Here is a 24,422-nt window from a genome sequence, read left to right as displayed (position 1 = left end):
TTTGAATCTATTCAGTAAGTATCATAGTATCAGATGTGATAGAGTAGAATCATTCCCTAGGTCAGCAGCCAAAAATATCTATCAGATTCAAAGAAAATAAAGATCCTACCTTCTTTAGATGTTTCCATGAAATATTTGTTTTTACATCCTGCAACTCCGGATAGCTACTTTTCGCCACCCAACTAATATCTGGCTCATCAACAGATTAGTCTTTTATTAACAGGGAATGGAGGAACACTACCAACTGGGAACAAATCATTCAAAACCCCCAAAATGAAACAGGCTTTCAAACAGGAACAAGAGAAAGAGGGCTTTGACTTTTTTTTTTTTTTTTTTTTGACGCGGAGTCTTGCTCTGTGCCCCAGGCTGGAGTGCAGTGGCACGATCTCAGCTCACTGCAAGCTCCGCTCCCCCGGGTTCACGCCATTCTCCTGCCTCAGCCTCCCGAGTAGCTGGGACTACAGGCGCCCGCCACCTCGCCCGGCTAATTTTCTTGTATTTTTAGTAGAGACGGGGTTTCACCGTGTTAGCCAGGATGGTCTCGATCTCCTGACCTCATGATCCGCCCGTCTCGGCCTCCCAAAGTGCTGGGATTACAGGCTTAAGCCACCGCGCCCGGCCGAGGGCTTTGACTTTCAACAAAAAAACCCATCTACTTTGAAGTAAAAATTATGTAATGATCTTATATTGCTGAATGCCAAGTGAAGGTACGCTAACAATGAATAAGTCCTTGCTCGAGCGGAAGAGATATTATTTGCAAACTAACTTATACCTTTTGAAGAAATTCCCTTATTTTGTCAACATCTTTCCCAGCATAAATATGCCACAGAGCACCAGGTATTTCACTTGAGTCCTTCAATCTTTTCCTTAAAATGTCATCCAAATCTTCCTCCTCAAATTTCTTGAGAATTCCTGAAACAAAGGAACATATTTTCAAACTGTTGGCAGAGACTACTAGAAAGCCAAGTCTCCTCAAGTTGATCTGTCAGAGCAGCAGAGTGCCTGACTAGGATCAGTACTTTTCTTTTTGTTCACCCAGGCTGGAGTGCAGTGATCTTGGCTCACTGCAGCTTCCGCTTCCTAGGTTCAAGCAATTCTCCTGCCTCAGCCTCTCACGTAGCTGGGACTACAGGTGCACGCCGTCACACCCGACTAATGTTTTGTATTTTAGTAGAGGCAGGGTTTCCCCGTGTTGCCCAGCTGGTCTTGAATTCCTGAGCTCAGGCAACCCACCCGCTTCAGCCTCCCAAAGCGCTAGGATTACAGGCATGAGACACTGTGCCTGGCCAGATCAGTACTCTTAAAAAGCAGTCAAACACAGTTATATGTTCATAACTTTTAGGACTACAAGAATAGATAAGTGGGTACAAAGCAATAGTGATTTTCCCAGTTTGTTTTCTGTGAACCAAAAAGCAGGAGACAGAAAACCTAAGAGCTACTATGTAAAATTTAACCACCTTCCTTCCCTGTCCGAAGGGGTGGTCCTAACAATGACTTGTACTCATAGCATTTCCTAACTTACAAAGGTCTTTTATGGTCACTATTTATTAGTTGGCTCCTATGCCTACTTAAGAATAAGGGATAACCTCTATTTTATACCTGAGTAAAAGGGTTCCATGAGGTGAAAGGTTTTACTCATTACCATTACTAATGAATGGCAGAGCAAAATGTATTCCGATTAATTTTGAGGGGCTCTCATATTTGATAATGGTTAATCTATAATCAAATGGAAATGTTTCATGAATAAAGTTGTGGTTTTGAGGAAAATCAAGCCATCCTTCTAAAATGTTGACAAACTAAAATCCCTACACATATATGTATGTACAGAAAAAACTTCAGAAGTATATAAACAGAAACAGTAACTGGTTGTCTCTAAGTGTAGGATCACAGGAAGGTCCTTTTTAAAAAACTGAGTTCATGACAGTGAACATTTAAATAAATGTTCTTTTTAAAAATTTTGTATAAATTTAAGGGGTACAACTGCAATTCTGTTACATGGATATATTGCCTAGTGGTGATGTCTTGGTTTTTAGTTATCATCACCTGAGTAATGCACATTGTATCTACTAAGTAATTTCTCATCACCCACCCCTCTTACCCACCCTCCTCTGAGTCTCCAATGTCTATCAGGATAAGGAATCAACCTAAGTGTCCATCCACGGATGACTGGATAAAGAAAATGTGTGGCCGGGCGTGGTAGCTCACACCTGTAATCCCAGCACTTTGGGAGGCTGAGGCAGGTGGATCACCTGAGGTCAGGAGTTCGAGACAAGCCTGACCAACATGAAGAAACCCCATCTCTACTAAAAATACAAAATTAGCTGGGTGTGGTGGCGCATGCCTGTAATCCCAGCTACTCGTGAGGCTGAGGAAGGAGAATCGCTTGAACCCGGGAGGTGGAGGTTGCACTGAGCCAAGATCATGCCACTGCACTCCAGCCTGGGCAACAAGAGCAAAACTCCATCTCAAAAAAAAAAAAAAAAAAGAAAGAAAGAAAGAAAATGTGATGTATATACACAGTGGTATACTATTTAGCCATAAAAATGAAATCATTGCTGGGTAGGTGGCTCACATTTGTAACTCCAGCATTTTGGGAGGTCGAGATGAGTGGATCACTTGAGTCCAGGAGTCTGAGACCAGCCTGAGCAACACAGTAAAACCCGTCTTTACAAAAAAATAAAAAAATTAGCCAGGCATGGTGGCACCTGCCTGTAGTCCCAGCTACTCTGGTGGCTGAGGTGGGAGGATCTTTTGAGTCCAGGAGGTTGAAGCTGCAGTGAGCTGAGACTGTGCCACTGTACTCCAGCCTGGGCAACAGAGCAAGGAGACCCTGTCTTTAAAAAAGAAAAAAGAAAAAGAAAAATCATGTCTTTTGCAGCAACATGGATGGAACTAGAAGCCATTATCTTGAGCAAAACAACTCAGTCAAAACCACGTTATCACTTGCATAAAACTTTTTAAAGAAAGCTGTTACCTGCTACAAAGTATACATCAGATGTTTCCTAATTTTTGTGACAGTAATGTCTTTTTTACATTCAAACTTAGCTACAAGCATTTTTTTTTTTTTTTTTTTTTTTTTTTTTGAGACAGAATCTCACTCTGTCGCCCAGGCTGGAGTGCTGGGGCGCAGTGGCACGATCTCAGCTCACTGCAACCTCCGCCTCCTGGCTTCAAGCGATTCTCCTGCCTCAGCTTCCCAAGTAGCTGGGACTACAGGAATGCTCCACCATGCCCAGATAATTTTTGTATTTTTTTACTACAGATGGGGTTTCACTATATGTTGGTCAGGCTGGTCTCAAACTCCTGACCTCAGGTGATCCACCCACCTCAGCCTCCCAAAGTGCTGGGATTACAGGTGTGAGCCACTGCACCTGGCCAGCTGCAAGCACTTCTTAATTGAAACATTTAGTAAGTGTTTACTATGTGCCAGGCACTGTCCTAGGAAGTTGGGGATTACAATTAAGAAAGATCCATTCAAGAGCTCATGGAGTTAAAGAGGGTCCTAATAAATCTAGACAAATAAACATCACATTGTGGTAAGTGCAATCATATCAGTACAAAGGGTACAGAGAGAGGTTAAGTCCTCCAGTGTTATCTGTGACCAAGTTTTTTCCCAGTCGTGGTGTTAAAAAAAAAATAATAATAATAATTAAGGGCAATGTAAAAAGTTGATCATAAAAAAATCATCCTTTACTCTGATTTCTTTCTCTTTTTTGTTTTTTTGAGATGGAGTTTTGCTGTGTCATCCAGGCTGGAGTGGAATGGCACGATCTTGGCTCACTGCCACTTTCACCTCCCAGGTTCAAGCAATTCTCCTGCCTCAGCCTCCCAAGTAACTAGGATTACAGGCATACACCACCACGCCCAGCTAATTTTTGTATTTTTAGTAGAGACTGGGTTTCACCATGTTGGCTAGCTGGTCTCAAACTCCTGACCTCAAGTGATTCACCCGCCTTGGCCTCCCAAAGTGCTGGGATTACAGGCATGAGCCACTGCGCTTGGTGTATTTTTTCTTGTAGAGAGAGTTTAAAATGTTCTCTTTAAAAAATGACAGTTGATGTTTTTAAAATCTGTTTTCTTAACAAAATTAAAAGCTGGAAACTTTGAATTGGTTTTCTGACTTTCTTCCTTTAAATTTTATTGCTCTGCAAATTAAAAGTACATGAGGCAGGGGCGGCATCATAAGAAAGAGAACGACTGGCTAGAGTAGAGTAAGTTTACTTTCTTTAATGAAGACTTCTAGGGTGAATGATAATCTGAGTTACATTTGAAAGAATGAACACAGGAGTTTGCCAGGAAGACATGGAGGTAAGAGACACATGACAGATGGAGGAAAAAAGCATGATCTTTTAAGTATTTTTCAATGTGTTTGAAACATTATTATAACCCTAAAACGTTGTTTGTGACCACCTATAAAAAGTGACAAAAACTTTTTAGATAAAGAAAGAGAGCCAAAGATTATTTAAAATGTTGACATTCTCCTGAAATTTTCTCAAAAGAAATATGCTAGAAACAGACACTGGGGGATATGCATAAATCAAGATGAGGAAGAAAGTTCTAGCTTTTAAGGACATGAATGAATAGTAATGGAGGAAAGCAGGTTAACTTCTATATTGTAATTTCTAAGTGCTACAGGGCAAGATCTGAACAAACTATAATGAGATACAAAGGATATAACTCCATGGCATCACAGGATTAGAAAGGATAAATAATCTGAACCACAGGTCACATTTCTGTGGCAGCGCTCAGACTATAACTCAAGTGTACCCACTGACTCTCAAATCTCTGGGGGATGGGAGTGGTAACCTATTATAGTCAATAGTGTCACTTAAAAAGCTGAGTAGCATAATGTAAAAATGAGTTTCTACAGTTTTGATGTATTTTAGGTTGTGTATTATAAAATTGTCAAATGTATACAAAAGTAGAGTGAATACTATAATGAATCCTATGTCCCCAGCACCTAGCCATTAAGCTATAGATCCATTCTGGGATCCAGATATAAAATTGATGATCTATTTCATAGCTGGATGTCATCCACAGAATTTCACAGAAAGTGCATGTGAAGTAGAAAAGGTAGAGAACATCTGAAACCCCAAAGAAGTCTCCAATTCCATAAGGTGTCAGAATCAGAAGTGGCATCACAGAAGCAGAAGACTATATTCAAAGAGGTTGTGATTAACGGTGCCATTTATTATAGACAAGGGTTAGTAATAAATGAACCAGAAAGATACACTGAATTATCCAAATATGTGTGAGTGACAGCAGTAGCAATAGTAATTTCAGACCAGTATGGGATAAGACTGCAATGAAGTGAAATGTAAAAGGAAAGTGACAGAGATGGTAAAATATTTCTTATGAGGTAGAAGCAATAGGATGGAAAGGTTTAAAGGAGGCTTTCTTTCGAGAAAGAAAAAATAATTAGACTTTGCTTTTATTGTACAGAGAAAAAGCCAATGAAGAAGAAAATGTTAAGGGCCTAAGATTGTATCTATGTCTTTATAAAGAAGGGAATAACTGACAGAGCATGATTTCAAAAAGAAATTCAGGGGACAGAAATGAAAACCTATGTACTGGATAGAAAGAGGTTACTTCCACTTAAAAGACCCCCTTCTTCCTCTTTTTACTGGAGGGGAAAAAGAATGAGCCACAAACCATATTTTAATCATCTTTAGAACCCTAGGACTTAGTTTCTATGCTTCAATAAATGTTTTCTTGTTGGTTTGTTTTTTGTTTTTTTTTGGAGATGGAGTTTTGCTCTTGTTGCCCAGGCTGGAGTACAATGGCACGATCTCAGCTCACAGCCACCTCCACCTCCTGGGTTCAAGCAATTCTCCTGCCTCAGCATCCCGAGCAGCTGAGATTACAGGCATGCACCACCATGCCCAGCTAATTTTGTATTTTTAGTAGAGATGGGGTTTCAGCATGTTGGTCAGGCTGGTCTCGAACTCCTGACCTCTGGTGATTCACCCGCCTCGGCCTCCCAAAGTACTGGGATTACAGGCATGAGACACTGCGCCCGTCCTCAATAAATGTTTACAAGTGAGCTTCACAGTGTATTTTCATCAACACAATACTTAATGATAGAAAAGAAGTTAAAATATTCACTTTTAAAATTAAAATTTCACTTAGATAAAAAAAAAAATAGGAAAATTATTCAATCTTCAAGTAGTAAGGGCTAAAATGCCCCTACATCCATTGCAATTCTTTTTGAAATCTTCACTGTTAACTCAGAAGCTGATATTCTGGACGATACTAGTGAATGTGATTATTCAACTGTTATTTCAAAGACTACTTATTCTTTAAGTTACCTGCTTTTGAGAGAATGCCATTTCCTTTTGCTATGCCAACATAGACTAGAATATTTACAACATCAGAAACTTCAATATGGAGATTTGTTGTTCCTATATCATGATCTTTAGCAGCAACTACACCTGTGTATAAAACAAAATTTTACTTGACAAAATACTTTATATATATAATAGTATAATCAGATATCCCTCCAAATTAGCTCTATCTGCATAATTTAACTATAATTTGAATTTTAGTTTCCTTATTACAAAAACCTGTTCCAAAAGCCACAATCTATAAAACACCCTATTATTTCAATAATTACATTTCTATTATAATAAAATGTACTATGGTTAAAAATCAAATTAATAAAAAATCAATTAGCAGGTACTTAACTATATTTTGGCTGTTAATTCCTAAAATGTTGCTTAATAGAAAAAAGGATGGATTAAAAGAACAGATTTAGTAAAAACTAAAAATCATTAGACAATTTGTACGAACAGAAAATCTTTTTTTGAGAAGGAGTCTCGCTCTATTGCCAGGCTGGAGTGCAGTGCAGTGGCACGATCTCGACTCACTGCAACCTCCGCCTCCCAAGTTCAAGCAATTCTCCTGCCTCAGCCTCCCGAGTAGCTGGGACTACAGATGCACGCCACCACACCCAGCTAATTTTTCTATTTTTAGTAGAGATGGGGTTTCACCATGTTGGCCAGGGTGATCTCATTCTCTTGACCTCATGATCCACCCACCTTGACCTCCCAAAGTGCTGGGATTTACAGGCATGAGACACCACGCCCATCCTTGAACAGAAATTTTTTTTTTTTTTTTTGAGATGGAGTCTTGCTCTGTCGCCCAGGCCGGAGTGCAGTAGCGCAATCTCAGCTCACTTGAACCTTCATGCCTCCTAGGTTCAAACAATTCTCCTGCCTCAGCCTCCTGAGTAGCTGGGACCATAGGCACACGCCACCATGCCTGGTTAATTTTTGTATTTTTAGTAGAGACAGGGTTTCACCATGTTGACCAGGATGGTCTCGATCTCCCGACCTCGTGATTCACCTGCCTTAGCCTCCCAAAGTGCTGGGATTACAGGCGTAAGCCACTGTGCCTGGCCTGAACAAAAATTTTTAAAAATCCAATATAATTCCTACATAGGAGAAATGTGAATATATACCTACCATAAGCACTGCACAACCTGGGTCCTAGATCAGGACGTACAAAAAATCCTGGCAAATGAGAAGCCAAATTGAATTTTCCTTCTGGATTACAATATTCCGGCAATGGCAGACTTTTTAAAAGATCTTCGTATCTGAAGAATAACAACATTGCCTTCTTATAAAGATCTGCATTGATAAGTCTTTTCACATACATAATTTTCAAGTTGTTCAAAACACCAGACTACCTTTCCATAAGACAAGTAACAATTTTCCTTGACTCAAGTGATACTGACTAAAATAGCAATTCTGCCTCTCTAACCATTAAAAGCTGTAATAGAAGGGAGGTCCTAAACAGGGTGCTGTGTTTTTTTTTTTTTTGAGACAGAGTTTCACTCTTGTTGCCCGCCTTGGCCTCCCAAAATGTTGGGATTACAGGCGTGAGCCACTGCGCCCAGCCTCTTTAACGTGAACATTCTTTCCTTCACTGCCCTAACATAAAGACTTCCCCACTGCTGAGGCTACCAACTCAGTTTTGCTATCAATCAATCAATCAATCAAATGCTGAGGCTACCAACTCAGTTTTGCTATCAATCAATCAATCAGTCAGACAGGGTCTCACTCTGTCACCCAGGCTGGAGTTCAGTGGCATGATCTCAGCTCACTGCAGCCCCCACCCCCGCGGCTCAAGTGATCCTCTCACTTAAGCCTCGCGAGTAGCTGGGACTACAGATGCCTGCCACCATGCTTGGCTAATTTTTGTATTTTTTCGTAGAGATGGGGTTTTGTCATATTGGCCAGACTGGTCTCCAAGTCTTGGACTCAAGCGATCCCCTCGCCTTGGCCTCCCAAAGAGCTAGGATTATAGGTGTGAGCCACTATATGACACTCAGCCTCAAGTTATTTATTTTTAATTGAGGAAGAAAAAGTCTACAGGTCACATTTACAGTTACTTATTCTATCTCTGGGGATAGTCTCAGCTTGATCTCAAAAAGTCGAGTCAAAATGAAAAGTTTCAAACCTTGCTGGCATCATAGTCTTGAAGTCTTCTCCTGAAGGCCAGTCTTTCAATTTTAAAACAACTGTTTCTCCACTTTTGTTTTTCTGCCGTTCTATAAAGAATGCAGTTAATTACTAAAAGGGTAATTTCTGCCTTTTTATCTTTATTAACATTTGGAGAGAAAGAAATGTAAATGAATGAATGATTTGATTGTTGCACATTACATGCTTAATAAATGCTTGCTTATTGACTTATGTACTTATGTAGTATTAAAACCTTTATTCCTTTTTTACATAAACAGAATTCATTAAATTACCCACTTGTAATATCTCAAAAATTGTTTTTAAAAATCTTGGTAACATTACAATCTTACATTTACACTTTTAATTTTCAAAGAGTTTTACATAAATAATTCAATTTTCACAAGCTTATGGAACTGTCAAACATTTCTCTGTAAGTAAAACAGTATAAACGGCATCTTTAAAGTCAAAGGAAATTAGTGGTAGAGACAGGGATTGGGACCCAGTATTTTGTTTCCAATTACTTGTTTCTTTTTATTAGACAACAACGTAAAACAGATGTTTCAAAGACTTAAAATCTGTTAAGTTACATTTGGAATTTATCATTTTGAAGGAGTATGATGGAGAAAATAGTAAAATAAAAACGCACATACTTGAAACTTCTTCAAAACCATCCCAGAATTCCTTAACATTGGCATTTGAAATGATGCTATCTTTGCAGTTCAGGAGATCAGCTTGGTGGTCTCCAAAATCAAGACTAATTGATTCCGCCTTCCATAGGCTAATGTTCATTTTCTTATGCACACCAGAAACCACTGCAGGCTTATAAATAAATAGATAAATAAATAACAGTTAAAAGATACATAGACTTTGTGTTTTGTTTTTGTTTTTTTTTGAGACAGAGTCTTGCTCTCCTATTCAGGTTGGAGAGCAGCGGCCTCATCACACCTGACTGTAACCCTTTGGGCTCAAGCAATCCTTCCACCTCAGCCTGTTCAGTAACTGAAACTATTAAATTTCAAGCCTAATGAGTGATTCTCTGAGAGTGAGTGTCTCCTTTGAAATTACATAAATTCAAATCCCCTCAAAGCTTTCTTACACTTGGTGGCGGGGGGTACATGTCCTCTCCACCCAAATTCCCTAACAGCTTTCTAATAATGCAGAAACCAGTAATGGAAGATTTGCAGCTTCTAAAACAACAATAAATGATATATAAAAACATATCTAAGAACATCTGATATATTATTCTCAGGTTTTAAACAAATTCCTGTATTCTAATGAAGCAGAATTCTGGAATACAGAGAACACAGTAAGCTATGACTTAAAAGTTTCTGAAAAATGATATTTACTAGGCTGGGTGTGGCAATGCATTCTTGTAGTCCCAGTTCCCAAGGCTGAGGTGGGAGGATTGCTTGAGCCCGAGTTTGTGTCCTGCCTAAGTGACACAGTAAAACCCTGTCTCCAGAAACAAACAAACAAAAAATCTAAGTGGGCCGGGCGCGGTAGCTCAAGCCTGTAATCCCAGCACTTTGGGAGGCCGAGATGGGCGGATCACGAGGTCAGGAGATCGAGACCATGCTGGCTAACATGGTGAAACCCTGTCTCTACTAAAAAATACAAAAAATTAGCCGGGCGAGGTGGTGGGCGCCTGTAGTCCCAGCTACTTGGGAGGCTGAGGCAGGAGAATGGCGTGAACCCAGGAGGCGGAGCTTGCAGTGAGCTGAGATCCGGCCACTGCACTCCAGCCTGGGCGACAGAGCAAGACTCCGTCTCCCAAAAAAAAAAAAAAAAAAAAATCTAAGTGATTATTAGTATTCTTAAACTAATTAAGATAATTAAATAATAAGATAGTTAAGATAATTAAAATTTAGGAACCACAAAAGCAGAATAATTTCTAGCTAGATTTTTTTTTTTTTTTTTAAGGATACAAAAGACATCTTAAAAAAGAAAAAAATCCTAAATTCTGGTTTATTACATGGATGAATGTTCCATTAAACATTTTTTCAATGAGCCAACAATATATACAACTTTAAAAAGAGGTCCGGCCAGGCGTGGTGGCTCACGCCTATAATCCCAGCACTTTGGGAGGCTGAGGTGGGTAGATCGCGAGGTCAGGAGATCGAGACCATTCTGGTTAACACAGTAAAACCCCCTCTCTACTAAAAATACAAAAAAATTAGCCGGGCGAGGTGGCGGGCGCCTGTAGTCCCAGCTACTCGGGAGGCTGAGGCAGGAGAATGGCGTGAACCCGGGAGGCAGAGCTTGCAGTGAGCAGAGACCGCGCCACTGCGCTCCAGCCTGGGTGACAGAGCGAGAACTCCGTCTCAAAAAAAAAAAAAAAAAGATAAAAAGAGGTCCAGGTATTAGTTAACTTGCTGGCAATTCATGCATTAATTCCTAGTGCCTAGTACCTATTCAATAATATTTCTGCTATTATGGTAATCAGCAGCTTGCTGAAAGTAAATTTTTAAAACAAGGTAAGGGTTAAGCTAATTAGTATATCAAAATAATTCAAAGCAGAATTCTTAGGCTATCATCATGATCTTATTTTTTTGGGAGACAGGGTTTCACTTTGTTGCCCAGGCTGGAGTACAGTGCACGCGATCGTGGCTCACCGCAGCCTGGACTTACTGGGCTAAAGCAATCTTACTGCCTCAGCCTCCCAAAATAGCTGGGACTACAGGTGTTAACCACCACGTCTGGCTAATTAAAATTTTTCGGTAGAAAATGGGTCTCACTATGTTGCCCAGGCTGGTCTCCAACTCCTGGGCTGCAGCAATCAATCTTCCTGCCTTGGCCTCCCAAAAAGTTGGGATTATAGGCATGAGCCACAGCACCAGGCCTGTAAAGCTTTCTGATTAGACTCCTTGCCAATGGTATTATTCTCTTCTAACTCAACTTCTAATCTGTCTTGCTGTCAGTTACTATAAAATGTCAATTTGATTATACAGATTCCACAATTAAAACTAGCACCTACAGTATGTTAAAACTCTTTAGTATGATATATAAGGGCATTTCATCATTCCTCTAGCCATCTCCTTACACCACTCTCCCCCATGAACCATGATCTATGTTGCAGATAATCACACCTACTCAGAGAGTTCCCTGAACACCTGTTCTTATGTATGTCCAGCCTCTTGTCCATCTAGCAAAAAACTTCACTTAACCTCTAAGGAATCAATTTAGACTACCTTTTTGAACTAGTATCCTAGCTTTGACATTTCCTTTTCTGGGTTCTCATAGCACCTTGAACAAAGTTCTTAAAACACTTAACATAATTATGAAAACAATTATTTGTGTGACTCTTTTCTACCTCAAAAGCCCACACAAATTAAATAAAATTTCAGCCCAGTAATGTCATCAGGGTTTCAAGGAGAGCAAGGCAAAAAAGACATGCTAAATCTTCTGTATATGCAACGCGCAAGTGTGCATTTCTTTTTTTGGGGTGAAAGATTCGCTTTCATCAGATTTCGAAAGGGATTAGTTACCTAAAAAGATCAAGAAGCATTGCATTAAAATGGTTCTTACTCATTTTTACATAGCTTACTCATTTTTATATTCTTACTGCCTATGACAGAGACTGGATCTCTTATTAGATGCTCAGTAACAGTTGAATGAACAAAGTAAACATTTTCCAGAAAACAAGAAATAAATTTAACAGAATAATACTGTCATACAAATACTTAATTTGTTCATAATTTTTGCATTAATGTAGTAAACTGCCATCTGAAATGTATATCAAACATTATCAAAACTTTTGTCCAACAGAAAATCATTTATATTAGAGGAGAAAGAACAATATAGTTTGTCATTCAAGATTCGATGAAGTAATTTGTAAGTAAATGTTCTATGTATAAATATTACAGACAAGAACATCTACATAGGTTCATGAAAAATGCTGTTAATTATTAACATTTTAATAGTAGACATGGATCTACTAACTGGACTAAAATATCAATCTAAAAAAGAGGAGAAAGGAACTGCATTTTGTAAATTCAAGATGCTATTACATGTCTGTTCTGACAGATCAAAAACTAACATAAAATAATCAATGCTTCCCTGTTAACTCATATTAAATCTGGCCAAAAAACAGGAATTGAGAAATAAGCATTTTGACAATCTTTTCGGTACTTTCATATCTTATTGTCCCCCAAATGTGTTAAGTACTATTTCCCCCCTCTACTTCTATCCCTAAGGAGGGAACCATTCTATTTAATAAGCTTCGGTTCTACCAAGAGTGTTCTTAATCAGCCTAAAATACACACCTGTCCTTGTTTCCAACATTCTTTGAAAAGCTTCCAATTATTGCTATTCTTATAATCCTTAAGCCATAAAATATGCTTCTCACAGATCCAAGAATGTGGTATATCACTGTATAATTTATTATTTTCATCCACTGCAGATATTATGCTTTCTTCAGGCTCTTCTTTAAGCTCTGGTTTTACATTTATCTTGGAGGTTTTACTTGGTGGAATTTTGTTTTCAACAACTGAAGCAATTATGTCATCAAGAATGTTAGGCATAGTCCGTCCACTTTTGCTACTCTATTAAGGAAAAAACAAAACAAAACAAAAAAACCTGTTTTTGAGAGAAATCATATACATTTTCCTCCCACAGACTTATTTTTTTAAACAATATCCCTACACTCCAGAATATATGCACTTAGATTTGAGTTCCTATATTCCTGACAAAATACAAACCAGAAATCCGGTTGTGTGAGAACTGCCAGGTCTGAAGAACTTGGAAGTACAGCCTTCCTGTCTTTTACATCGTTATAGGCCTGGGACAGAGAATACAGGTAGGTGGCATCCCTCATATACATTTTTAAAATATTTTAAATATTTTATGTTATAAGAAATAGAGATGGGGGTCTTGCTATGTTGCTCAGGCTGGTTTCAAACTCCTGGCCTCAAGCAATCCTCCCACTCCGCCTCCCAAAGTGCTAGGATTACAGGCATGATTGACCCCCCAGCTCACTACAACCTCCACCTCCCAGGTTCAAGTGATTTTCCTGCCTCAGACTCCCAAGTAGTTGAGATTACAAGCATGCACCACCATGCCTGGCTAATTTCTGTATTTTTAGTAGAGACGGGGTTACACCATGTTGTTGGCCAGGCTGGTCCCTAACCCCTGACTCAGGTGATCTGCCTACCTCAGCCTCCCAAAGTGCTAGGATTACAGGCGTGAGCCACCACAACCAGCCCCCATATACTTTTATTTTTTTTGAGATGGAGTCTCGCTCTGTCACCCAGGCTGGAGTGTAGTGGCGTGATCTTGGCATACTGCAACCTCCTCAGCCTCCCGGGTTTAAGCAGTTCTCTGCCTCAGCCTCCCAAATAGCTGGGATTACAGACACATGCCACCACACCTGGCTAACTTTTGTATTTTCAGTAGAGACAAAGTTTCACCATCTTGGCCAGGCTGGTCTTGAACTCCTGACCTCGTGATCCAGCTGCCTCAGTCTCCCAAAGTGCTAGGATTATAGGTGTGAGCCACCGCACTTGGCGCCCCCATATAGTTTTAAAATAAATTATATTGCTCTTCTTTTTTCCTGGTAAATAATTAAAGCAAAAGTTGACTTCTGATTATTTTAAGTAACATTCAACAATCACTTTCATGTGGGTTTCTCCCTTCACTAGACAACTAGTTTCCAAATTCTAAAGGGGTATCTTAGGGATCTTCTGGAATCGAAGAGCCTCCCCTCCACCTTTCACCTTGGAAAAAAAGATGGAAAATGCCAGCTTTCAAGGTACAGTTATAATGCAAATAGAAACATGCCTAGCAATTTGGTACATTTGATTTCATCTGCATATTGGGTAGTTCAGAGCCAAAAACCAAGTCTCCAAATCATCTCTGTTTAAGGCCCACATTAAAACCAAAAATCTGGCATCACACTCACTGGGGCTCCCATTGAATATACTGGGGCAAAGGCAATGCCAGCATCTGTAGACCCCACACGTAGCTTTCCAGCTGTTGTAGTCAGCAAATCCCGTAAGGTTGAGCCTTGTTCATTATTCTGGGACACAAGAGGTGATGTTCTGCCATTTGGAGATTCAGAGTTGTCTTGTTCTCTTTCTTCTTTAATTTGTTTTTCAAGGGTAAGTTCTTTGTTTTCTGAAATAGAAAATTTCACAGATTTTGTTTTGTTTTTTGTTTTGAGACGGAGTCTCCCTCTTGTCACCCAGGTTTGAGTGCAGTGGCGTGACCTCGGCTCACTGCAACCTCTGCCTCCCAGGTTCAAGTGATTCTCCTGTCTCAGCTTCCTGAGTAACTGGGACTACAGGCATGCGCCACTACGCCCAGCTAATTTTTCTGTATTTTTAGTAGAGACGGGGTTTCACCATGTTGGTCAGGCTGATCTTGAACTCCTGACCTCAAATGATCTGCCCACCTTGGCCTCCCAAAGTGCTGGGATTACAGGCATGAGTCACTGTGCCCAGCCCTTACAAATTTTCATTCTATTAAGCATGGCGCTAAAGTACAGACAAAACTGGCCCCAGCATTTTCTAGTGGGAGATAAAAACTGAAGGAAGCATTAGTGATTTATTCACCTAAACACAAACCTGAGGATGAGTGAGGTTTGAGACCAGCCTGGCCAAACGGATTCAAATAATCTAAATGTAAAAAGGCGTACCTCAATATTTAAGACATGTTTACACCTGTTACAAATGAAAAACACTACAGCAAAGACAGGTAGAAAATACAGGTAAGCTGGCCGGGCATGGTGGCTCACACCTGTAATCTCAGCACTTTGGGAGGCTGAGGCAGGCGGATCACTTGAGGTCAGGAGTTCAAGACCAACCTGGCCAACATGCTGAAACCCCGTCTCTACTAAAAATATAAAAATTAGCTAGGCATTGTGGCACGTGCCTGTAATCCCAGCTACTCAGGAGGCTGAGGCACGAGAATCGCTGGAACCTGGGAGTCAGAGGTTGCAGTGAGCTGAGATCATGCCATTGCACTCCAGCCCAGACAACAGAGTGAGACTCAGTCTCAGAAAACAAACAAACAAACAAACAAACAAAAAAGAAAATATAGGTAAGTTACACATCTAGTGCTCTGATGGCTTTATCAATATGCTCATCCACAAACAATTCTGTAACTAACTTTGGTATGTAGTTAAAGGAAGGCTAAGGCTGGGTATGGTGGCTCACATTTGTAATCCCAGCACTCTGGGAAGACGAGGTAGACTGCTTGAGCCCAAGAGTTCAAGAACAGTCTGGACAACATGGCGAAACTTCACGTCTACAAAAACTAAAAAAAAAAAAAAAAATTGGCCAGTCGTGGTGGTTCACACCTGTAATCCCAGCACTTTGGGAGGCCAAGGCAGATGGATTACCTGAGGTCAGGAGTTTGAGACCAGCCTGGCCAACACAGTGAAGCCCTGTCTCTACTAAAAATACAAAATGAGTTGGGCGTGGTGATGCATGCCTGTAATCCCAGCTACTAGGGAGGCTGAGGCAGGACAATGACTTAAACCTGGGAGGCAGAGGTTGCAGCGAGCCGAGATTATGCCATTGCACTCCAGACTGGGAAACAAGAGCAAAACTCTGTGCTCCCCCACCTCCCAAAAGAAAATTAGGCATTGTGGTACACGCCTGTTACTATCAGCTATTTGGGAGGCTGAACTGGGAGGATCACCTGGGCCTGAGAGGTCAAGGCTGCAGTGAGCAACAATTGTGCCACTGCACTCCAGTCTGGGTGATAGTCTCAAAAAAAAAAACCCACCCTAAAAACAACAACAGGCTACTTCCTAATAAGCGAAGACAAAATGTTTTACATTGAACCTAACCCATAATTCAAGCAAAAGACCAAAGTAAATTGTTTACCTTGATATTAACAGTACTTTATTGTACAATGGTACATGGTTGGTTAGTTATACTATACTCCTCTCACATATCCCTAGATAATCAATTATGTTTACCTTTTTTTTCCTCTCTGGCTTTTTGCTCTGCAAGATCTGCTAACCAGTGCAGTGGTGACTGGGATTCTGGAGGAGTTAACTTGTTATCTGTGCCTACATCACTCTCTGGGCTGCTGCCACCATTTTTCTCAGACTTCTGAGGAGTATTTTGCTGCTGAGACTCAGGCATGCACAGAGAAATTTTATTACTGTGATTCAGAACATTCTGTAAAACCTACAAAGGTAGAACAATTATATCTTTAAACACTTTCTTCAATTATTCAATTAGTAGTACAGATATAAGAAATTTACACAGAAATATAGCAAACATTAATTCATACCTAAGTCCTATATCAAATTTCAAATAAATATCAAAGTTGACTCTATTTGAATAACCAGAGAGTTTTACTCACTTGAGATACACCATTCATTGTAGGAAAATTTCCAACTTGTAAATTCTGTTTGTTAGTACAATGACAATGGGATTTAATACCATATTTTTCTCTAAGAGTGTGCATGGCATCTAGAAGATCTGTCAAAACTACAAAATAAAATGGTAGTTAATAAAAAGATTACCACTAGTTGTTAATGCTGTAAAATTTTTTTCTTACAATATTTTATAATTGGGAATAATGGAGGTTTTCTTGTGCCCTTTAAATTTCTCCCATTTTTCTCCATTCTCTTCTATTACAGATTTGATTATTCAACCAAATTTATGTTATTTACTCTTTTATCACTACTAAAAATTAGATATGCTCAAAAATTGTAAAAAGCTTTCATTAAAAATCCAATAGGCCTTTTCATTACACTCTAGCTTTCTCCTTTAATGGTGAACTTTCTTCATCACTGAGGCTTGGACTTACCTTCTAAGCTTTATTACATAGAGGATTTCCAATAACTGAGCAAGACAATTCAAAACTAGTTAAATCTTCTGTCTCCACCCTGTTATATTTCCAGATACTCCTTTAAGTGCTCCCTTAATCTGCAGCAACCAAGAGCAGTTATATTACATGAAGAAGGTATACTTACCAGAACCAGGTATAATTTGGGTTGGCATTAAATGTTTGTGATCATGAGGCTGTCCCTTCACACACTTCATCCAAGCATATAGTTCTTTATCTGTAAGACAATATACCTTGTAGTATATCACACTCATGGTTTCACAATTATAAATTGATGGTTTAAAGAACTTAACGATTATATATAACGTCTCATTGTCTAGAGTCACAGCCAAGGAGAAAAAGAAAAAAATAAAAATAATGAAATAAAATGTCAATGATATGCTTTAGATGTTTGGTTCTGAAACAAGTCATGAAAAACAGTTCCATCATTTCCTGAATTATATAAAAACAGTGATATAAAATGGATATAATGATAGCCTTTTAAAAAATTTCCAGTCATTATTATTAGTCACCTCTATATTTTCTGTAGCTAATCTCCTTCTCTTAGCTGTTTTTTGTGCCAAACAGAATTTATGCCTGATCCTAGTACATCAGACTGACACAGTTTGAGATGACTGTTAAATCACTTTCCTCTTATGCTTCAAAGACATGTAGAGGAACATGAGACATGTGAAAAAGCTGGTACCATACAGTTATTATTAACTGCTATTGCTGATTTCAAATAAGCTTTCATCTCTGAAGTTGTAAACAATTAAGCATACCATAGGGTATAACATAAAGAATAAAAGCATTTGATATCTTGATCTCAAGAACTTTCTCTATAAATTTAGTGACACAGCTACTTACGATGTAGCTATAAGAGCTTCAGTGTCACAAAGCTCAATAAACTAGCATAAAAAAAATCGAGAACTAGGCCAGGCACAGTGGTTCACACCTGTAATCCCAGCATTTTGGGAGCCCAAGGCCGCAGATCATTTGAGGTCAGGACTTCAAGATCAGCCTAGCCAACGTGGTGAAACGCCATCTCAACTAAAAATAAAAAATCAGCCAGGTGTGGTGATGCATGCCTATAGTCTCAGCTACTTGGGAGGCTGAGGCAGGAGAATCACTTGAACCCGGGAGGTGGAGGTTGCAACAAGCCGAGATCACACCATTGCACTCCAGCCTGGGTGACAGAGAGAGACTCCATCTCAAAAAAAAAAAAAAGAAAAAGAAAAAAAAATCTAGAACGATTGCGTCATAAAAATATACATTCAATAAAATTCAAACCCAATCTAAAACTAGTCACCTTGAAAAGCTGTGACTTTCCTCTGCAAAACCTACATAGTAACTTGCAAATGTTTTATATATTGCTTATATTTTAGACACTTATGTTGATTACCACTACACGAAGCTATATATTAAACCTACTCAATCTCAGTTTTATTATAATATTTAACAGTAAAACAGATATTTAGATAGTACGGACAATAACCCAAGGCATAAGTTACACTTAAAAGAATGATATGGTAACTAACAAGACTATACTTTCAAAATTAATACTACTATGAAAATCAGCAGGCTGGGTGTGGTGGCTCACGCCTGTAATCCCAGCACTTTGGGAGGCTGAGGTGGGTGGATCAGCTGAGGTCAGGAGTTTGAGACCAGCCTGGCCAACTTGGTAAAACCCCATCTCTACTAACAATACAAAATTAGGCATGGTGGCCCATGCCTGTAATTCCCAGCTACTCGGGAGGCTGAGGCAGGAGAATTACTTGAATCCAGGAGGCCAAGATTGCGCCACTGCACTCCAGCCTGGGCAACAAGAGTGAAACTCCGTCTCAATGACAACATCCAAAAAAAAAAAAAAGAAGAAAAAGAAAATCAGCAGTAATACATCAATTTAGTTTTAATACTCTTTATCTTATTCAAAGAAAGAATTTATGGTAGCTTACATATATATACATACATACAACACAGCAAAACAGAGTAAATTAAAATTAACTTTTTTAATTTGGCAAAGGAAAACCAAAAGTAATATGAAACCAGGAAAAAGGAATTTGAAATGCACATCATGTCATCAAGTTTTATAAGAATTGAAAATGTCAAAATACATGTATTATGGTTTCACATTTTACTCATATTAACGTATTTATTGCATATCCCAGAAACACTTAGCTGTAGATGTTCAACTATGCTTTCACATTTGCTCAGGTTTCTTTGGTAAGAAAGGGTAAGCGACTTTGGTAATCCTATCAGTAGAAAATACTGATGGTTAAATCATGGTTCATCTACCTGATATACTACTCTGAAAAAAGAGCTGCCTGAAATGAAAATGACATTCATTACTTTGAGACAGACAATCTATACTAAATACTTCTAACGTTTCCACAGTTCTAATTCTCTTATTTCATCAGAAGTCTACTCCCAACAAAAAATTCAATACCAGTTTTAGGTAGTCACTTCCAAAATTGCCTTGGATAATCTATCTAAAACACTTTTGATTCATTTAATTACTTCCTTTTTGAGACAGGGTATCACTGCGTCACCCAGGCTGGAGTGCAACGGGGCAATCACAATTCACTGCAGCCTCCATCTCCTGGGTTCAGGTGATCCTCCCACCTCAGCATCCCAGGTAATTGGGACTAAAGGCACACACTACCATGCGCAGCTGAGTTTTTGTATTTTTTTGTAGAGACAGGGTTTTGCCATGTTGCCCAGGCTGGTCTTGAACACCTGGGTTCAAGCAATCTTTGGAAGCCAGCCTTGGCCTCCCAAAGTGCTGAGATTACAGGCACGAGCCACCATGCCCGGCCTACTTCCTTTTTTAAACTTTACATTATCTCTAGCTGTATTAATAAACAGAACACTGTTTTTGTGCCATTTGTTTACCTAGAAATTAGAAATAATTGAAAGGCTGTTTCCAAATTATAAAGATTTCTTTTTTATTCTCTAAGAACTGGAGTCAGCTTGGGCAACATGATGAAACCCTCTCTTTATGAAAAATACAACAAAATTAGTGAGGTATGGTAGTGTGTGCCTGTAGTTCCAGCTGTTCAGGAGGCTGAGGTGGGAGGATCGCTTGAGCCCAGGAGTTTGAGGCTGCAGTGAGCTGAGACTGCACCACAGTACTCCAGCCTGGGTGACAAAGTGAGACGCTGTCTCCAAACAAAACAGAAAAATGGGGATAAATGGGGTAGGTGGCCGCATATTCCTCAACATTTGTATTTGTACTCTAAAGACCAATATTTAGGAAAATCAATTTACATTTACACTAGTAAGTATTCAACTGTGACTTATAAAGTATGACTGTGTAATTCACAGGTCCTAGAGGACTTCAGGCTTCTACCACATTGCAGTCTTTTAAAAAATTTTTCAATAGAGACAGGGTCTTGCTCTGTCCCCTAGACTGGAGTGCAGTGGCACAATCAAAGCTCAGTGTAACCTTGAACCCTTGAGCTCAAGTGATCCTCCTGCCTAATCCCAAAGCACATAGGCATGAGTCACAGTGCCTGGCCCACACATTGGAATCTTAAAGCAACAAAGCCGAACCTAAATTTGGGCTACATTAAGGAACTATCTGACTGAAATGAGAAGATGGATACACTCATGAGGCTGATGGGTGTAGATGCAATTTAATTCTAGAAAATACAGCCATTAATAAACTGGTTACTTCTCCTCTTAAAAACAAACTGAAAAAAAAATTCCTTAATACATTAATAAGGAAGGTAGGAATAAAAAAACACAGCTGATGTTCTAGAAGAGTGATCCTAGAGAAAATATTATAAAAACTTCAATTTATGTAAACTTATATACCCACCTCTAGAACTCTTCCTTTCCTTTGCCTTGTAACAATCTAAGCAGACCACAAATCCACATTTTTGGCAGACCCAGTGAATGTTAAACAATGTTGCTTCACATGCATCACACATCTCCCGGACTCCTCTCACTGCTCTTTTCCAGGCAATTTTGGCTGAAATACAGAAAAAACAAAAATTTTAAAGGCAAACATGCTCTTTTCCAAGGCAATTTTGGCTGAAATACAGAAGAAATAAAAATGTAAAGGCAAACCGAGAACTTTCAAGGCTATATTAACTGAAGACCAATAGACTTCTTGAAGTAATTAGTAATTCTCTTTAGAAGACTCACAAATGATCATAAGTGAAAAATAAAAATGGCTTACACGTAAGCAGGGTTTCTCAACTCTGGTACTTTTGACATTTTAGGTTGAATAATTCTTTGTTGGGAGGGATTACTCTGTGCATTGCAGACTGTTCAGTGGCATCTGTAGCCTCTACCTATTAGATGTTGGCAACATATCCTTAACTCCCTCAGTTATGCAACCAAAGATGTCTCCAGTTATTACTAAGTGTCCCTTGAGGGGCAAACCAGTGATTTCAAGGAAGGGAAGGAAAAGAAGCTAATATTTAGAGCGTCTACTATGTTATGAACTATTAAGTACTTAAGTAAACATAATTAACGTAACTTTCTCAACAAATTAATGACATAGTTATCTTTCCTATTTTCCAGACCTGCTTGATACCCAGACAGGTTATTTGCCAAAGGAAACAGTTAAACAGGGAGTAGAGGTGAGATTCCAATACAAATAATTGGGGTAGATTATGTCTTTATAAGCCAAATGTTGAAATTTCACAATTTGCATCCAAAGTGGGTTTAACACATTAATTTATGTTGTAATGGCAGAAACAGCAAAATACTATTGTGATTTCATAAATGGTTAATTGACTCAATTCACCCTCTACAGGAAAATATCTGTAACCTTAAATACATATTGTAAAAAGGTATCATTATCATAATTAAAAATCAACAAGATTAGATAAGATTAGGGACTTCTTTCACAGATTAAACATAATTCAAAGAGAAATTCTTAAAATGAAATTTGTGCAGTTCATGTTATATTTAACTTCCTTACCATCCTTTTTCACCCAGGACAAAGCTGTTTTTTCAGATGTTACTAATTGACAGAACTTATCACCTATTATATCCAAGATATATTTAGAAGTCTCTATATCTAGTTCATCATCTTCGTAATTTTCATGTGTCCACAAACTCATAGCTTCATCATCATATTGGTCAGGAGAAGAGAAACCATCTATTCTAACTACTCCGTTTTTACTAAATGACAACCTGAAATATTAAAACATAAAAGCATTAGGTACCAACATATTAAAATGTAAGTCCAGTCTTTAAAGTTGTAAATTTATAATTATGTTTATATTGTATTATAAAATATGAATTACATTAAAAACAGGAAAACAGGTTAATTCTTCACACACTAATTATTGAATTAATTTAAATAACTCATAGGTGTTATGCAAATGGCAATAAGTAGTACTAATTTTAGGTTATTTCAAGACATTAGATCACTTATATTTACTTAACTCCAACAAAATGAAAACTGTTTAAGTGTTTGATGAATGACAAGAGTAAAAATGTGGGTCCAATGTTGCCCAGAGCAATGCTATTATTTTATACATACTTTAAATCAGGAATCACTAAAGCTGAAATGCCCTAAATCAACTTAAGCCTTTCACAAGGACGACTTTAAAAATGCCAAGTATACAAACACTTTCATTAATTAAATTGAAACATTACTGAAGTGACTGAGAACAAGGATGAAATTCTTAATAGTTTTATAGCAACCCCATTGATGTGCTTACTTGCTCTTAGCTTCTGATATCCAAATAACTACTCTATTCAGAGAAGTTTATAGTAAATGGAAGCCAAAATTGCCATTCTCTTACTGGCTGGTGGTTATTCCTCAATTATCTTGTACTTAACTCTCTTTACTCTCAAATAGGTGATGTCTAAAATATAAGTCATACTGTGTTTTTCATATGAACAGCAACATTTCATTTATCCCTATTTTTCATATCTTCATTATCCTTTCCAAAGTTTCCTTCTTTTTAAACCAAATTTCTCCTTTTTGTCATAACCCAGCATCTTATTTTGGTTTTATGGTATAATGTTTGCCTGAATATTTCTTTACTTCAGACTTTTCCTAGATTTTCTTATCACCTCAAACCTACTTTCCTTTTGATTCCTTTTTTCATCTCTTCTGCACTTCCATGGGTATTACCTCTTATAATTATTCCCTGAAATTGTCTGTCCTTTGGGGATTGTTGGCTACAAAGTGAGGAAGAAAGAGAACCTGGTCCATTCTTATCAACACGTATTTTTGGAGGTCTATACTGGGCTACTAGCATAGTGTATTCAGCAGAGTAAAGTGTCTCAGTTTCTTACCGAGAAACTGAGTTTCTTACCTTTCTCAGGTAATTACAGCTAACAATAGAGCATTTCATATGTGCTTAAGGACTTGGCATACTTTATCTCATTTAACCTTCATTAAAGCTCTGTTAGGTAGGTACTAACATTTACATTTTGCAGATGAGACAGGCTTAGCTGTCCTACCATAGTTAATAAACTCACACAGGAACTAAGGGACAGAGATGGAATTCACAACTAGGAATGACTGATTCTGGAGTGTGACATGTTAATTAGTCTTTACTGTCTGGGTTATCCAGCTATTCTTCAGTTGAACTCTTACAAGTCTACCTTTAAGTTTTTAATTTTAAACTATTATTTGGTAATATTTATATAAAATTAGTATATAGGTTAACAACTGTTCAGAAAAAAACCTTTTTCTCATTAAGAATAAATCTCTCAGAACAGAAAGGTCATATGGAACATAAGTAATAATTATGTATTTAGTCTAATAGTTAGAAATTGTTAAAAGTTAGCACAAAAAACATTTAATAACTCTTTTATAATGTTTCCAAAACATGGAGACTCAAAGATTTATTCCCCCATCCAAAAGGGACACTAAGAATAACAACTATATAATTTCCAATACCGAATCAATAAATTACTTTTTTCCCAATCTCATATTTCCACTTACCGTCTAAAGTAGTAAAATCTACAAAATACTGGTGAGTGAGCTGGTTCTTCTCCTTTTTTACTGCGAATAAGTCTACATTCTCGGCACTTTTGTAAATTAGGCCCTATCTCACAGCAGGAGTCATCCTGTAAAAAGGATTCCCCAGTTTGCTTCAGCTTCTTGACTTTACGCCAATCTTTCAATACTGAACGAGGAATGCCAGCTGTAAAATCAGTAGGAAAGTTTTAGCAAGGTTATGCCTTGTAGAAAGTTAAACTCCT

At 38.4% G+C, this 24,422-nt stretch overlaps 1 protein-coding gene across 2 annotated transcripts in view; it reads right to left on the bottom strand.

The window, feature by feature from the left end:
* The window catches only part of JMJD1C (jumonji domain containing 1C), a 369,992-nt gene that overhangs the window by 9,927 nt on the left and 335,643 nt on the right, over nucleotides 1-24,422 (bottom strand). For both annotated transcript variants that reach the window (XM_050803014.1, XM_050803015.1), the window contains 13 exons: nucleotides 24,163-24,364; nucleotides 22,177-22,391; nucleotides 21,064-21,216; nucleotides 17,392-17,481; nucleotides 16,776-16,903; nucleotides 16,384-16,597; nucleotides 14,359-14,573; nucleotides 12,725-13,003; nucleotides 9,113-9,281; nucleotides 8,461-8,551; nucleotides 7,464-7,594; nucleotides 6,309-6,431; nucleotides 773-912 (listed from right to left, as the gene is read on the bottom strand). In XM_050803014.1, the coding sequence (XP_050658971.1) occupies nucleotides 773-912; nucleotides 6,309-6,431; nucleotides 7,464-7,594; nucleotides 8,461-8,551; nucleotides 9,113-9,281; nucleotides 12,725-13,003; nucleotides 14,359-14,573; nucleotides 16,384-16,597; nucleotides 16,776-16,903; nucleotides 17,392-17,481; nucleotides 21,064-21,216; nucleotides 22,177-22,391; nucleotides 24,163-24,364 (2,150 nt within the window). The remainder of the gene's footprint in view (nucleotides 1-772; nucleotides 913-6,308; nucleotides 6,432-7,463; nucleotides 7,595-8,460; nucleotides 8,552-9,112; nucleotides 9,282-12,724; nucleotides 13,004-14,358; nucleotides 14,574-16,383; nucleotides 16,598-16,775; nucleotides 16,904-17,391; nucleotides 17,482-21,063; nucleotides 21,217-22,176; nucleotides 22,392-24,162; nucleotides 24,365-24,422) is intronic.

Source organism: Macaca thibetana, chromosome 9 (genome assembly GCF_024542745.1).
Source record: "Macaca thibetana thibetana isolate TM-01 chromosome 9, ASM2454274v1, whole genome shotgun sequence".
NCBI classification, from domain to species: domain Eukaryota; kingdom Metazoa; phylum Chordata; class Mammalia; order Primates; family Cercopithecidae; genus Macaca; species Macaca thibetana.
The sequence above is the reverse complement of the archived record's forward strand: the minus strand, read 5'-3'. Positions and strand labels throughout refer to the sequence as shown.